Here is a 15,425-nt window from a genome sequence, read left to right on the forward strand (position 1 = left end):
CCCCCCCCCCCACTCTCACACACACACTTTCAAAACCATTGCGCGGCCTCTACATAAGCATATCGAATTGAAAGCACTCTCCATCTGCGCGTTGATTACGTTAACGTTTCGGATTTTAAATACGCTATTATATGGAAGCTTTAAAATGCCACCCAGATGTCCAGATAAACATACTGTCCACACAACAATCGGTTAAAACTTTATCCAATTCTGGGTAGTTTTAAACCAATATTGTAATTTCGGATCCCGTCATGTCGACATCCCTTGGGAGAGATGATCAGATGACAAGATCTTGGACCTCGGCATGTCTACAACCTGTGGGGATCACATTACAAGATCTCGGATCTCGTCATGTCTTCAACCCGTGGGGATCACATGACAAGACCTTGGATCTCGTCATGTCCTCAACCCGTGGGATCACATGACAAGATCTTGGATCTCGGCATGTCTTCGACCCGTGGGGATCACATGACAAGATCTCGGATCTCGTCATGTCTTCAACCCGTGGGGATCACATGACAAGACCTTGGATCTCGTCATGTCTTCAACCCGTGGGGATCACATGACAAGATCTCGGATCTCGTCATGTCTACAATCTCTGGGGATCACATGACAAGATCTCGGATCTCGTCATGTCTACAATCTGTGGGGATCACATGACAAGATCTCGGATGTCGTCATGTCTTCAACCCGTGGGAATCACATGACAAGACCTTGGATCTCGTCATGTCTTCGACCCGTGGGGATCACATGACAAGACCTTGGATCTCGTCATGTCTTCGACCCGTGGGGATCACATGACAAGATCTCGGATCTCGTCATGTCTTCAACCCGTGGGGATCACATGACAAGACCTTGGATCTCGTCATGTCTTCAACCCGTGGGGATCACATGACAAGATCTCGGATCTCGTCATGTCTACAATCTCTGGGGATCACATGACAAATTCTCGGATCTCGCCATGTCTACAATCTCTGAGGATCACATGACAAGATCTTGGATCTCGTCATGTCTACAATCTCTGGGGATCACATGACAAGATCTCGTCATGTCTACATCCAGTGGGAGATATGATGAGATGCCGTGATCTTAGATCTCGTCATGTTTTCTGTTTTGGTCCCGCAGGAACTCGGCAGGACAGCATTTTGCTGGACAGGTAAACGCCAAGCTGGCATATAACCAATTACCTACGAAGCATTTTACGTCTAGGTTGCAGTCATAGTGGCTGACGTTATAGACGACAGATATCACTCTCGGGCTTTTTATCAAAGTGGCGACAATGGCAGAGTTGGGATTCGAACTCACAACCTTGCGATTATGAGTTAATGCTCTAACCACTGGACCACACGACTCTCACGATGTACACATCCCGTGGGGGAGATGAGCAGATGACAAGATCTTTGATTCAAGATCTTGTAGACATACGAGATGATTACCTGCATGGGTGGCACTTTTAATCTTCCATACTATTGTCTGCACTGTGTGTGATCTTTGTGTTTATAAATCTTCAGACACTTATGCACTCTAGAATATCGCATGACGATCATTATTTTGAGACAGGGTAGATTTGTGTTCTGTGATGTAGAATACACGATGATTATAAAATTCTAATGCGTTGTTTCATCTCTAAAGATGTGTCAAACGTGGTTCAACATATTCTTAGCATATATGTTTTACATCATTTGGTATTGTCACATGGACGAAATCATGATACTGAATGTATTACATAATTATGTTAAACCTATTTGACTAAAGTCGATTGTCTGATGAGTACTGTGTAATTCATAAATTAGTTGGGCATGCTGTGTGGGGGAAGGGGTGAGGGGGAAGCAGGGGCCGCGGAAAGTGTGGGGGCTGACTAGGCAAAAATATCACAACCAGAGGGTCATTTTTTACGTTTTTGTCCACGGTTTTGGAAAAAGAAGGATCTGAAGCCCTTCCCCGGTTTAGCGGCCACTGGGAAGAGTAGGGAAGAGAGGGAGAGGGGGGGGGGGGAATAAGGAGAAAAAGAGAGGCAGTGTCGGGGCCAAGCTTAAGGGAAAGGGGTACGGGAGATGAGAAAGGCAGGAATGGAGAGAGTGGGAGGCTGGAGAGGGATCAGGGAGGAAGAGACGTGAGAGAGAGAAAACGAAGAGAAAAAAAAGAGGTTGGAGAAAGAGGAAGAATGAAAAGGGGTGACGAGACGAGGACTGGCCACAAGAAAAGCGACAGAGAGATTGAACCAAATTGATGGAAGAAGAATGCAAGACTTACGTAATCTCAGAGATGAGATGGGAAACGCAAAATAAAGAATAACTGGGCAACTCCCTTTTAGACAGCCCCAGGGGAAAAACAACCCCGGATACGATTTTCACCTGAAAAGAAATCGTCTGCCAGGAGCACATGCATGATCCCTCCATTTGAAGGCAATAATGATGTCAACAGGGAAGTGGTCCCCGTGGAAGGTTGTCCGAGAACCAAACGTAGATTCTAGTAGGATGGTCGAGGTGTATTATTCATATTATTCAGGAAATCTTTATTCACGCCATAATTCAGATCGTTTTCGTATTTTTTTTTAGATCTAGGTCAGACTACAACTATCTTTAGATAGCCGTATTCATTAGTGAATACTTTCGTTAGAAACTATGCATGTTATACAATTCGGTGCTTTTACTAAACACACTAATCACAATTATTAAATCATGATAGAGGATACGAAACACATCGGATCCTTGCCAATAATATTAAGTTATGTGCCCTATCTTACAAAGAGTTACAATCGATTGGTCAAATCAATCATAACTCTATGGAAATCCATCAGTGTCGTATTTTTTCTACAGGAAATTTGCAAAATGTCCGTAAGTGTAAACAAAGACGAACACGCCAAATTGCCAAGAACACGATTAATATATAAATACATCATACCGAGAAAGTACTTCGAGCTAACATACATTTTAGATGTAGGTGTTCCTAGCCGTGCATAGTTGTGACTGATTGGGATCAATCGCAACTCGATCTATGCAAGACGGGGCCCATGGAGTCTAGTCAACGAATATGCCTGCACAGTAGTTCTCAAACGGCACTCAAATGTATCCTTAAAATAAAAGAAGTTCCTGCAGCAGAGTCTCGAGATCATCTGTAATCTTACCGAAATGCGTAGTCTTGCAGGAAATTGGTATTTGGTGTATGGAATCTTACAAATTTCCTTGAATAAAACACCCTTTTCCCCTTTTTAAACAGACCTGTTCAGTTAAATTGCAGAAAAATTCCTGTTTTATGAATTTACAGAATGATTCTGTTTTTGCTTTCTGAAAAATATTCTGTTTATTTTCTGTAAAATCACGGGGTTTTTTTAACAGTGAGGTTATGAGGACAGGGGGTATTTCATGAAAGTTATCAGCACTGACTAAATTGTCAGTGCTGACTATTTTAGTGAAATCCTACGCTTTGATTGGCTGATAGGCACTGGCCTCTGACTGTTACTATGGTGACCGTCGGACAAAGACAACATGTCAGTGCTGACGACTTTCATTAAACGGTACCCGGATGGGAGTTTCATAAAGCTGTTCGTAGATACAAGTGACTTTACGCACGACTGGTGATCCTTTCTTGTGCTATGTCATGTAATATCCCTATATTGAGTTATGACCTAAGAACAGGTTCCAGTTTGCGTGTAGTCGTTCGTAACTTTACGAACAGCTCTGTGAAACACTCACCACACAGCAAAAACTGTGGTGTTAACCGGTGTACATAGAGGACCACACAAGTTATTTTACACTGGTGTTAAATTGGTGGTGTTAGTTTTACACCTGTAGGTGTTATTACAACACCTTTGGTTGTGACATTTACACTCTTTGGTGTTATGTTCAATCTTTAGGGTGTAATTTTAACACATCAGGGTGTGGTCCTCTATTAACACCAATTGGTGTCAGTTTTAACACCACAGTTTTTACAGTGCAGTACTCCCAGTCCATGATCTCCTTATGAATAACAGACTGATAAGCACACTGCGCAGAGCATCCATTCTAAGCCTGTAGTCACACCAACGATACCGACTACAAACCAACCGATGGTGTGTCATTAGAAATTAACGAAACAGTTTTGATCGATATGACGTCAGTTTCTTTGGTGTGAATTAGCATTTAAGCTAAGATTTTTTAAGAAGTTGGGCAAACATTCTTCCTCCACGCATCCATTGTACTTGGGATGAATGCGGGTGCACTGATGCGGAGAATTCGTCTTGTCATCGTGGATGAAGAAGCGTCATCGCGAAACGGGGAAACCGTTCAAGATTTAGATTCAAATGACCATTTCTGCTTGAACTATCGAGATCGTAGGTGTTCCGACGAAGCCCCGAGGTATCACAAGTGAGTATATAAGTGAATATTGTACATTGTCGAGTTATAATACACACGGAGAAATTTGTTTTCGATATTGAGTGGTGACACAAGGAACGGATCGAACTGATTTTTAACTATAATAGACTACTGGTAGTATGATAGGCCCATCATGTGATACGCTTTGGCAGTATAATGTTGTTTTTATACTCGATTTTTTTTTTATTTCAATGATACATTGGTTATTAATCTGAACCCCCCCCCGGGGGGGGGGGCACTTACATTGACGAGTGGATACCATGCGCGACCAAAAAAAACACGTAAAAAGGATTTTCACGATAGGGCACGTTACGTACGTAACGTGAAAAGGGTGTCAAAAACACAAAAATAAAGAAAAAAGGGTATCTATTTCGCTAGGAAAATTACGTGTTTAGGGTCGAATTTGCGGGGATGATAAAACAAAATTAAAATGTTTTATAAAGGATGTCCTTTTTGCCCCAACACTATACGTGTTTAGAGTCCTATTTGCGCGAGGTGTAGAAGCTAGGTGGGGTAGTACTAAACCAAATAACATGAATAAGGTAAAGCCGACAACAAAAGGACCCGTTACAATAAAACATTCCTGTACTTGTTTAGGGGTTCATTTCAGGGAATATTTGCCAAGAGTATCGTTATGTTTCCAATACTTGTTAAGGGTAGGGTTTCACACGCCAATACTTGTTAAGGGGTGCATTTTCAGAATATGGAAATTACGTGTTTAGGGTGCTTTTCGAGACCCCATGGTCGCGCATGGTATCCACTCGTGAATGGAAGTGCCCCCCCCCCCCCCGGGTTCTGAACTCGCGTTTAATTTGGTCTGAAGTTGTGGTTTAATGGTAAGTCCATCCCAGAATAATGTTGCTTTGAATCAATATAGAAAAAATCATCAAGCATAACGCTGATAACTATTCATCCAAATCGGATGTAAAATAAGAAAGTTATGACATTTTGAAGTTTCGTTGTTTTTCACAAAATAGTTATATGCACCATTCGATGACATGTAAATGAGATAGTCGATGATGTCCCTCACTATTTCTTATGTTTTTTTATTGTTTGAATTACACAATATTTCAATTTTTACAAATTTGACAATAATGACCAACTTGACTGAGCCACAAGATGTTAACACAATGGTAATACCACATAGGAAGGACTAAAACTCCTTTCACATGACAGTGAGGAGAAAATTAGAATATTTCACATTTCATTAAAAAAGATATAAAAGAAATAGTGAGTGGATGTCATCAGTCACCTCATTTGCATACCGACCAGGATGTGTATAATAAATGTTTTGTGAGATGAAGCGAAATTTCAAAATATTATAACTTTCTTATTTTACATCCGATTTTGATGACTTTTTAGTGTTATGCTCGTTGGATTTTTCTCTTTTTATTCAAATCAACTTTTTGGTGGTATGGACTTGTCCTTTAAATATATGAATAGTGAATTTTAACAAAAAATATCACCATCTTCACAGGTTGTTATTCATCAGCTGATTTGACTGTCTGTGAATAATAGCAAAATAATTTTCTTTTTTCTTCATTCCATGTCTTATTACCAGACTGTCGCTATGTCTGCTGAGAGAAAGCCATTCCGAGTGATAATGTGGTGCGTTCCACGGTCTATATCAACAGCACTGACAAAGTGTTTCAGCTGGATTGATAATACAAAGGTATTTATTTCATAATCATTCTGTGATTTTTGTTATCTACCCCTCATTATTTTATCAATACCATAGAGGTACATGCTACATTGTTAACATCTTAATTATTTTATTTAAGGGCTATTCTTTAGTTTAATTGTTTAAAATTTGTGCAGAACGCACTCAAGGTAGAGGATTGTTTTTACCCATCCTGAACTGTATTAATATCTCGTAAAATTGCACGTCACGGACATAGCTCTGTTTCACAAAATAATTATGCGATTATTGACGTTCTACTGATATGCATATCATTGTATTGTTTTAAAATTGATAAATTTAATTCAATTCACATTTCACGAAGGGTTATTTTTAATTTTAATCGCTATTTAACCAAAATAAACTCAAGCTGCTCTTCGGATTAGCTCCCTGTTTGAAAAGAAAAGAGAGAGGGAGAAAAAAAATGTAATTGGGTAGACCAAAGAAAGGAAGAGATAATAAGGGATATGAAAGATGACGAGAAAGACAACACGTTGAAGACATTTTTGTTTGACCCATTTATACTGCACATTGTGAATGTTTTGTTTTGATACATTGTATACCGACTTTGGGAATAGAAAGGGTCAATAAAGCATAAATTACAAAAACAAAAGAAGAAGGTTTATAGATTGAGAAATCTAGAGATAGTAAAAGAAGGGGTATCGAGAAAAAAGAAGAAAGAAATGGGAGAGAGATCGAGTGATGAATTTTATCGTCTCCCTAAGTATATGATGGGATTGTACTTCCAAGCAAAATTCCAATACGTTATTTAGTTTGAATGGAACACAATTCTTACATTTTCCATCTAAATCACGTCTCAGATGCCGTGGCTATTCTATTTTCAGTATTCATCGCGATTTATTTTCTTCTAGATATGGTTTGAACCTTACTGCCTAGCCTTCATTCAAGACTACGCCATGAAGTCTATGGGTGTTACGTTGCCAGCCAAAGCTGCCGACCTTAGTCCAGATTTCGTCTCACAGCTAAACGCTGCTACGAAAGGAACTCCTCTGGAAAACAGACTGAAACCAGAGGTGATGGATCTATCAATATTACTGTAAGTTTATTGGTGTAGTGTGATATTCAGGCTTTTCGTTTGATTCGATCAATCAACTTTAAGAACTAAAGGAAAAAAATGATGTGGGCTTCATGTTCTTGTCCTATATTATTGCAATAAAATAGCTATTTGAATATTATTGTCGTGATTGAATCGATTGGTTGAATAGAGTAGTAACTGGGGATGTTTATTTACACAACAAAACTCTGGTATTGACCTGTCACTCTGGTGAAATCAGGGCGGACCCAGGATTTTCCGAGAGGGGGGGGGGGCACATTTTTGACAAGGAAAAAAGGTCCTCACTCGGATATGGACGACATATTCACATTACAAGTATTTATTGTTTGCTGTGTATTTAAAAAGGGGGCACACTTGTGTAAGAACAGCATATTTACGTTACAAAAAAAAAGAATTTGATTATGGCTCTCACAAAGGGAGGGGCATGGGCCGGGTGCCCCCACCCCCCCCCCCCCCGATCCGTCACTGTATTAATAGATTTAGGGTTTAGTTCGACACCCGCGCAATGGCAAATAGGGTACAATCACAATACCTTTGGTTGTTGTTTTTACACTCTTTGGTGATTATGTCCAAAGTCTATCGGGTGTAATTCAACACCTTGGGATGTTATTCACGCGGGACACCTAACTGGTTAAGATTTGTCTACCCACTTTTTAAAGTGTAGGGTATTACGCTTAAGTCTTTCCAGTTGATACACTACATCACTTGCATGAATATGTATCCTGCCCTCTTTCAGATTGTCGAATTGAGTTGTGTTTGAAAATAATGAAGATAATTTTAGAAGACAATTTTATTGACTTGAATAAGTCTTTGATGGTTTTGAAGATCTGAAAATAGTACCATATTATCTTGGTGGCTTTCATGAGGCTGTTCCTAAACAACTTTAAAAAACGATTTCCAAGCGGAAAAAATATTCGCAGCATATTACGCTGCAGCAGCACAGGGACTGAAGGGGAAAAGGACGTGAACAAAAGAAATGAAAGAAAAAAAAACAACGAAAGGAATGTGTTGTGGACACAAAATATTAATTTTCACAGGTAAAAATTATACAATAGGATTTCAGTTTCAGTCGTATAGAGCTTAAGTATGCACGCTTTAAAATACTTGGTTTTCGCCTCCTCAGTAATTTTGCTTTTTACACTATCACTCATAACAAGGCCCTTACTGACACTTCATCAACCTTTCTTCCCCCTCCATTCCTCCCTATCTTTTCCCCCTCACTTCCTCCGTCTTTCCCTCTCTTTCTTTACAGACGAGATGGGGTTCGGGAACAGCTGGATTCCTTACCTGATGACCAATCAGTCTTTGTGAAAGACATGGCGTACGGAGTCACCAACTTCCTGGACCTTCTCCCGAGCAAAGAATCGGGCTTCAAACACACTTTCCTAATCCGTGACCCGGAAAGAGTTTTCCCGTCCTGGAGGAACCTCCTTATGGCTCAGATGAAGAGACTTCCACTTCCGGGTCAGAAGCCTATAGACGAGTCAACCTTCGATATGACCACAGATCCTGGTTTCATGATGCCTGGATACACCTACAAGTGCCAGTACGACCTCTGGCGGCACGTCAAAGAACACTTTGACCCGGAACCAGTAGTGATTGATATTGATGAGCTGGTGGCCAACCCCAAGCAACTCCTACCGAAGTATTTTGAAGCTTGTGGAATGCCTTGGGATGAGAGTCTCTTATCCTGGGACGCGAGCCCAGCGGTAGCCCGGGAATGGAGGACTCTGTACCCAATGGGTTTTGGTGAGAGCGTGACCTATCAGAGAGCGTTGGCGTCGACTTCTTTTCAACCGTCCCGACCTAAACTGCAACGGTCGGACATGACACCTGATGCAATCAAGGCAATCGACGAAACTGCGGACTTCTACAAGGAAATGGCGGCAAGTCGAATCACTGTGGATTAAACTATCAGACCCTCTAAAACGTGGTCTACTAAACCTGCAGGAGATTGAACATACATCTTTGACCATCCAGTATAATACTTAATGTGCTATTTAAAAGTGGCGCCTCTTGTGAATTCAGCGCCATATTTTAATACAAATATTTTCTTTTTGTGTATATTCCAGACTTCACCATGTTCCTTGTCGATGTTTAAGAGGTCGAAATATGCCACGGGGAGGGGGGGCTACAGACGTATGTCGAGACACCAATTTTCAGCTTAAATTTACGTTCCAGAGCATCACCAATATTTATACGAAGCCATGGAAATTCCTATTTTTCCTCGTTCCGAAGACTCAAAATAATTTGTCGTTCCAGTGCCTGCTCATCCTCAGCGTGCTGCGCTGAGGATGAGCAGGCACTGGAACGACAAATTATTTTTTTGCCGAATTTCCATTTACCCCATGCGTTCAAATATCGTGTCACCTATTGGGTTTTTGATCGTAGAGCAGTTCCGGAGACCCTCATTTTAAGACCAAAGTTTAGTTCCAGAGCCCAATGTTTTCGTTTTGATGAGGCACATAGGTATCATTTTAATTCGAGTACCCCCTCCCCAGGATGCCACCTTTCTGCTTCATTTATCGATTGTTATTGCTATTTAGTTATTTCAAGTGTAATAATTATGATACTTATTTTGTTATTGCATTGAATTAATCATTTTGATCATAATGTATGTTTCTGATGTATGAAATAAACGAAAAGAAAAGAAATTTCACTTTTCCTGACGTTGTTTTTTAACTGTAATTTATTTCCGAATTTCGTTTAGATCTTCTGAGCTGCCAGCGAATAGTCTGCAGCTAGGCCTATCTCGGATTCTCTAAGCTTCATGGCTTTCCCTTTTTCAGAATATTATATGGTTCGCGTCAAAATACAATTGATTTTACAATTCAATGAACATCCTTCACAATTGCTATCGCCCTCCAAATGATACATATCAATAGTTTCAAGTAGATATCATTCAGGTCGCTAGTTAAACACCCGTGCAGTATGAAACGGCAACTTTGGACTCAGTCGGCAAAGTCCATTCGCAAAACAGAGAGTCATGTAAACAGTGGTGGGCGTCCCATGGCAAAATATAGAAAAAAATACTCTATTCTGTTTGGAAGATATTTGTACCGTTTTCGTTTCATCGAGTCTGAACTTGTCTCATTCAGCACTTGGAGATATCATTTTCATTTGAACATCTGAGCAGTAATATTACAGGTATAGATTACATAGGCCCTGTAAATATCATATCCAGTTTTGATGAATTAACTTTAATTTACTGTCACCTTGTTGTAATACAACTCCTCGTATACTAATTTGGTGTTGTACTTTGGCTTGTACATGATTGCATATACTATGTTACCGCTGAATTAGACAGAATTCGGAAGTATCGCATGCCTTAATCCTTAATGCATTTATTGCATGCCCCTGTATATATCTTTTATACCTCCGTGGTGGTAATATGGAGCTGATTGCTCAATGGTGCATGGTAAAGGTGTTGTGCCTCATATAGTGTGTTTGAATCATGCGCCAGATGCATTTCTAGACTAAATATCGTTTCTGTGAGCGGGGGGGGGGGGGGCTTCAAGGGACTTGGAAAATGTGTGATGTTGATCATTTCAATCGTAGAAAAGTGAGCTTGAGTATTTTTTTTCGGGGAGGGGGTCGAGAGGAGCTTCATCCTCAAAGCGCCCTTCCTCCAGTAGATCAGCATCTACATATGCACCTTTTTGGCATAGCAGTTAAATTGCACGTTTATTATTTCGAATTATAATAGTTTAAGACATAATATAAATTTTGGAAGTTTTTCAAATACTGGTAGCTTGCACAATCATTGAAAAGTGACTGAAAATTTAAATCAAATCTTGATAGTTAATACCTTCCTCTTCATTATGTTGAAAAGCAGTTGTTTGCAATGATTATGAACGTTTAAACAGAAGCTCAAATCTGTATTTTTTTGGGGGGGGTTGTATAGCATTTTTTTTTACTTTTTATTTCAAACAGGATGTCAGAATCTGATGGGAAGCCCTTCCGGGTCATGATGTGGTGTGTACCCAGATCCATCTCAACTGCCATCACCAAGTGTTTTAGTTTTATTGAAAATACCGAGGTAATTTTTTAAAACTAGCATCTGAGATATATTTCAAACTAATAGTGCAGTGACATGGTGGTTGTGAAGGCAAAATTTATCGTGATATCAATAACATTAGAGACAGATGTGGGAAATAAAGAGCGGCATCAGAGGGTTAGACGTGAGTAGGTGTGTGTGTGGGGTGAGTGTGTGGGTGTGTGAGGTGGTTCGTGTGATGGATGAATTATGCGTTAGTGTGTGTGTGGGTGTTTGTGTGTGTGTGTGAGAGAGAGAGGGGATATGTGTGTGTGTTTTTCGACAAATCATAAATGAATATTGTGAGGTCTACTTAAAGGGTTTGGGATTTAGTTATTTATTTATTATTATACTAGTATTTTTAGGCATTTCATTCCATTATTATTTCTTCAGTTGTTGGTGAATATTTTTTGTAGGCCTTAAGATTTTGTTGTTTGATTTAGATGAAATCCTTGATAGAAAACATGTTTTTTTTTTTTTTTTAAAAGTGCGCGCGCACACGTATGTGGAAGAGACTTGGGGAAAAGAGCACAGAGAGAACAGAAAAGCAGCTTGAGCTAAAACCTATAGCCTGAGTGTGCTAATGTACATGTATAAGCCGGAATCTCATAAACAGTATGATTTATGATTATTATCATTATCATTATTATTTGTATTATTATTGTTGTTGTTGTTGTTATTATTATTATCAGTTGCTGCTACCTTGTTTGGCGTTCAACGATTAAAGGGACATAGCCTCGTCGATCTGGCGCAGCACAGCGGCTGCCGGGCCCACGATCAATTTGGCAAAGCAAATTTTTTCGGAGTATTTCATTTCATGTCTATTTCGAACAACAAATATGGATTGGATTTTTATTATTTTGTTATTATTATTATTATCATTATTGTTGTTGTTGTAATTTTTATCATTGATCTACAATATTCTAATCCTACATCTAGATCTGGTTTGAGCCTTACTGTTCTATCTTCATGTCTGCACATGGAGTTCAGGCAGCTGGTCTTGACTTTCCAAAAACTAAGGCTGACATTGAATCATTTCAGAGAACTATTCAGGCACGAGACGAGGACGATCAACTTCGCAAAACCTATGACAAAAAACAATTGGATACAACATTTCTATTGTAAGTGTTGGTGATAAAGAATCGTGATTATTTTTGAATCTGATCTTTGGGTAGACGTTTTAATAGTCACAGTCCATCGATATTTTTCCGAAAATAATTCTTTATTTTTTCCATTTTATTCTTTTCTAAAAAAGGGGGATAATTGCATATTCTTTGAAGTTTTTTTCGTTTTGTTTCCATCCCGACGATTGAGACTATAGTTTCAGATAAAAATTAATAATTTTTACTTGACCTTGACGGTTCTTTCTTGATAATTTTGTATCGTAGTTTATTTAGCAGTTGTACCTAGGATTTTCTCAATGGGGAGGGGTAACTTGCATTTTGTTTGACTTTTTGTGTTTTAAAGCATGACGAATATTCTTGTTGGCGAAGAAATTATCAGATCTTTGCACCCCCCCCCCCCCTCAAAAAAGGGGTGGAAGAAATAAGGATGGGAAATATGTTATTCTGATCGGGAAATGGGGCAGTTACCCTTCATTCCTACAGCTTGTGCATCCCTAATATTTATTCTTCTATTCTGTAGGCACAGTACAATTCAAGAGGCCCTGAACTCCACTCCCGCCGACAAAAACGTTTTCGTAAAGGACATCGCTCATGGTGCAACTGGTCATTACTGTGATCTTCCGGGAAAACAGGCCGGGTTCCGGCATACTTTCCTCATTCGAAACCCTGAGCGAGTGTTTCCTTCATGGCGAAGCCTCCTCTACAAGATCGAGCAGAAGTTCCCACGTCCGAGGCAGAAAGATCTCCAAGAAGACACCTTTAACTTCATCGAAGATGCAGCCTACGTAGCACCAGGCTTCTCATACAAATGCCAATATGATCTCTGGCGCTATGTCAGGGAGAATTACGATGACGAACCCGTGGTCATGGACGTCGATGAGATGTTGGCTAATCCAGGTGAACTGCTTCCAAAGTATTTCAAAGCTGTTGGTATGCCATGGGATGACAGATACCTACGTTGGGATCCGTCGCCAGAGGGCGCCTTACAATGGCGGTGGATGTTCAAGATTGACCTCGAGCAGGAATGGATAGCTATGATTCACAAGGGTTCTCTTACGTCTAGTGAATTTAGACCGTCTAAACCGACGATTCCTCGCTCTCAGATGACACCAGATGTCATCAAAGCCGTAGATGAAACTATGGGATATTATAAAGAAATGGCAAAAAATAGGATTACTGTTTAGATGTAGTCATGGTAGTGGGGTGAACATCTATACCGCCGTCGCATTGTCAGTGTCCCAACCCCTTCCCCACTTCCCCCTGCCACCTCCCCCCAAAAATAATAACAAAGAGACAAGATACATTAATGAGTATTTGGAATAATTTATACTAAGAACTTGGAATTTAGTGCATTACATAATCCTATATTTTTTGTTTTCACTTTCAGACAATTGGATTAACATAATACAATATACAAGGGGTTACTTCGTTTTTCATATAAAAAATTATAGTGACGTGCACACACAAGGCAAAAGTAAAATTTTACTATCGAATTTTGAATCGCGATGCAAATATCATATTGACTATTTTGTCTATCTGCATGTTCTGATTTCAAAATGAACGAATTAAGAAAAATATAACCCTTGACTATCTGGAAGAGCACAACTCGGAAGAATGTGTACATTTGAAGAGAAGTTTGTGAGATGATAACACATTAACAAATAAACTGTCACAATTATTTCTGCTTATTTGATGCATGTATGTTAACCCAGATCACTGAGATTTTAATGTGTTTATCTTCTTATTTGTCCGGAAATTGGACCCCTCCCCCCATCCTACTTGTAAAGTAGTTTGTTTGTTTGTCATTACCAATTTGCAAGTATAAGCGATTTTCATGATCATTGATTTGTATTGATTTTGTATTTATGTTTTTTATTTGTATGTTTGAAAAAAGGGATACAGAAATGAAACAAATTAAATAAATTCAATTCAAATTCAAAGTAGAAACGATTTTTGTACTTCGGGTAGACAAATAATTTTAATAACTTAATTATAAAACAGGATTTAATAATACCTCATAATAGAACGGAATATATACACTGAAAAAACTCCAGTGTTGATTTAACACCAGCCCGGAATCTGAAGAGAAGTAGTGAAACAACACCAGTTTGGAATCAAACCGATGCTGTTTTGATGGTGTTGTATAAACACCTATCTGGTGTTAGACCAAAATGAAACTGCATGGTGTTGTTTAACACTTCTCTGGTGTGGACATATAGATTCCGGGCTGGTGTTAGATCAACATCAGAGTTTTTCAGTGTAGGCCTAGAGAGGAAGGGGAAAAAGACAAGACAGACTAGCCTGGTATGCAGACTCTGAATGGCTCGTGAGGTGGGATCTCAGCTTGCTGGTTTAAGCAAACCAGCCTGAAAGGGCGAGCGAAGCGAGCCAGCCTCATCCTCGTCTGCTATGCAGACTCCTAATTGAATCAGCTGTGGTACACACACTGCAGATGTGGGTCTACATTAGACAGACGGAGAGGGGGAGAGAAAGAGGGGGGGGGGGTGGAGTTGGAGGGGTTATTATACCTGGTTGTTAATGAGGGGAAGAGAATAAAGGCAGTGGTTGAAAATGACGATGGGAAGAAAGATGGAGAGAATGAGAGACGGGAGGGGGGATGGGATAGTTGGTGACTGTTTAAGAAATGGTAGAAAGCCACCGGCGCGGATCCAGGGGGGAGGGGGACACAGCTGGACCGTGCCCCCCCCCCTTTGAGAGGCACAATTAAAATTTGTAATGTAAAAATGCTGTTAAAACAAAAAGTGTGCCCCCCCCTTTGAAAGTGAAGACTGTTTTTTTGCTTGTCAAATTTTCCTCGGGGAAAATGTGCCCCCCTCTCAAAAATCCTGGAACCGCGCCCCTGATTTCAGTAAAAAAAAAATCAAACAAGTCGTGGGACTTACATGAAGGGGGCGGGGCATGGCCCCAAAGCCGGTTCATCCCATCTCTAGGCAAGTGCGCAGAGAGAGGGAGTGCGTGAGAAAGAAAGAGGGTGCATGGCAGGCATTGGAGCTGCAGGGGAGGCCATGTCTTGGTGGGGGGGGGGGATGATTTTATAAAGAGTTTTGTCAGTGATGTCTCCTCTTCCCATTGTTGCACATAAGAATGGCAGGCCTAATGTCTTGAATAATTGACTGTCAAATCAAATTTGCTCTGA

General features: G+C 40.0%; 2 protein-coding genes across 2 annotated transcripts; both read left to right on the plus strand.

Annotated features, from left to right (window-relative positions):
* Positions 1-4,194: 4,194 nt before the first annotated feature.
* Positions 4,195-9,764, plus strand: LOC121431923. The gene is made up of 4 exons (XM_041629701.1): positions 4,195-4,346; positions 5,917-6,027; positions 6,906-7,090; positions 8,361-9,764. Exons 2-4 carry the CDS (start codon positions 5,926-5,928, stop codon positions 9,016-9,018), a joined length of 945 nt encoding a protein of 314 aa, XP_041485635.1. The 5' UTR covers positions 4,195-4,346; positions 5,917-5,925; the 3' UTR covers positions 9,019-9,764.
* Positions 9,765-11,042: 1,278 nt separating this feature from the next.
* Positions 11,043-13,547, plus strand: LOC121432228. Its single transcript, XM_041630081.1, has 3 exons — positions 11,043-11,147; positions 12,084-12,265; positions 12,789-13,547. Exons 1-3 carry the CDS (start codon positions 11,043-11,045, stop codon positions 13,450-13,452), a joined length of 951 nt encoding a protein of 316 aa, XP_041486015.1. The 3' UTR covers positions 13,453-13,547.
* Positions 13,548-15,425: the final 1,878 nt, after the last annotated feature.

The sequence above is a fragment of the Lytechinus variegatus genome, chromosome 18 (assembly GCF_018143015.1).
Source record: "Lytechinus variegatus isolate NC3 chromosome 18, Lvar_3.0, whole genome shotgun sequence".
NCBI classification, from domain to species: Eukaryota; Metazoa; Echinodermata; class Echinoidea; order Temnopleuroida; family Toxopneustidae; genus Lytechinus; species Lytechinus variegatus.